The following is a 1707-nucleotide window of genomic DNA, read 5'->3' as shown; positions in this document are numbered from 1 at the left end:
AAGGGGGAAAAAATTATTATAATTTAAGACTGAAGACTTGTCGGAAATGACATGCAAAACTGTGTTTTACCAGTAATAAATTAACTTGTGAGTTTATATGTTTGTGTTTCAGGAGCTGCCAATGCCAGATTATCCTGCTTGACTGCAATGTCAAGTGTCTGATTCTGCTAAAAATGTGTTAAACATTTGTTAAAAAAAGTTAAACAATGCAGCCAAGAACAAAAAGATTTAAAAAAAATAAAGAAATTAATAGCTTCTTATGATGTTGTTTGGTGTTTTTCATTTTAAAAGGATTTTGCATGCATATTATTGGTAGGCCTAACTTACATGTTTGGCCCCTGACATGTGCTGTTATGACTGTCATACTGTAGTACCGGTATAATGTGATTATTAGACCCCCGGTATAATGTGATTATTAGACATGACTAATGAGTGATCATCAGATTCAACAAACATTCAGCTAGCCTCGCGCTGTTTACATCTTTACATCTGATTTTTGTAACTTCATCTACACACATCTATGTATGTAACGCTATAGCTGTTATCCAACCTGAGAGGCGTCGTCGAGATGTCCGTGTCCATGGTTGTGTTCCACACCGTCAACCTCCACCTCAAACACCCCTGCCATCTTTACACTCACAAGCCGACGTTCAAGACACTTCCGGGTTACACGCTGCCTTCGTCTTCTTCGTCTTCCTCTTCTTTTTCCGGTTTTGTGGCAAAAAAACGTAATACTGCGTATTTCCGCCACCTACTGAGATGGAGTGTGGAGCATCGATGTTAATAAAAGGGGGAATACTCAATTATTTTAAAGGAACACGCCGACTTTTTGGGACTTCAGCTTATTCACCGTATCCCCCAGAGTTAGATCAAGTCGTACATACCCTTTTCATCTCCATGCTTGCAGTAACTCTTTCTGTCGCACCCATCCCTAGCCTAGTTTAGCACAAAGACTGGAGGTAAACAGCTCCATCTAGCATACTGCTCCCATTAAGTGACAAAATAACGTCAACATTTTCCTATTTACATGTTGTGATCCCATATGAAAAAAAACCTGCATGGTTCATATACAGCAACCATATATCTTCCTTACTTAAATCAGCCAGAATTACCTTCTGTGTTTCATATAAGGCCAATATATGTCCTATACAAAATCAGACCGATTATGGCCACTTTCATACTAAATAGCACACATACAACTTGTAGGGGATTTTTGCGTTATATATGAATACTGTTAAAAGACTTATATGAGTTTTACATGACAAAAGTATGCAAATGAGTATGGTATTAGTAGAAATATATAAAACTCATATAAAATTCATATATAAATCATTTAAAGTTCTTATATTGAATCATATGCTAGTCAAATTAAAGTCATATAGAATTTATACACATTTTGTGTCATTTGTTTATGTGTTTCATACAGATTTCATCTGATTCACTTATATGCAGTTGGCAAATTTTTAAAGGGATACTCCACTTTAAAATGAAAATTCTGTCATCATATACTCACCCTCATGTTGTTTCAATCCTTTATGAATTTCTTTCTTCTGCTGAACAGAAAGGAAGATATTTAGAAGAATATCAGTAACCAGACAGTTTCTGGTCTCATTTCCTACTATGGAAGTCAATGAGACCAGAAACTGTCTGGTTACTGATATTCTTCTAAATATCTTCCTTTCTGTTCAGCAGAAGAATTCATACAGG

The 1707-nt window shown here is 35.9% G+C and overlaps 1 protein-coding gene across 1 annotated transcript in view; it reads right to left on the bottom strand.

Annotated features, from left to right (window-relative positions):
* Positions 1-758, bottom strand: part of rnf121 (ring finger protein 121) — a 99255-nt gene extending 98497 nt beyond the window's left edge. The window contains exon 1 of the mRNA XM_084386918.1: positions 551-758. Within this exon, the coding sequence (XP_084243044.1) occupies positions 551-628 (78 nt within the window). The 5' untranslated portion in view covers positions 629-758. The remainder of the gene's footprint in view (positions 1-550) is intronic.
* Positions 759-1707: the final 949 nt, after the last annotated feature.

This window comes from Rutilus rutilus (assembly GCF_951802725.1).
Source record: "Rutilus rutilus genome assembly, chromosome: 18".
Classification (NCBI taxonomy): Eukaryota; Metazoa; Chordata; class Actinopteri; order Cypriniformes; family Leuciscidae; genus Rutilus; species Rutilus rutilus.
The sequence above is the reverse complement of the archived record's forward strand: the minus strand, read 5'-3'. Positions and strand labels throughout refer to the sequence as shown.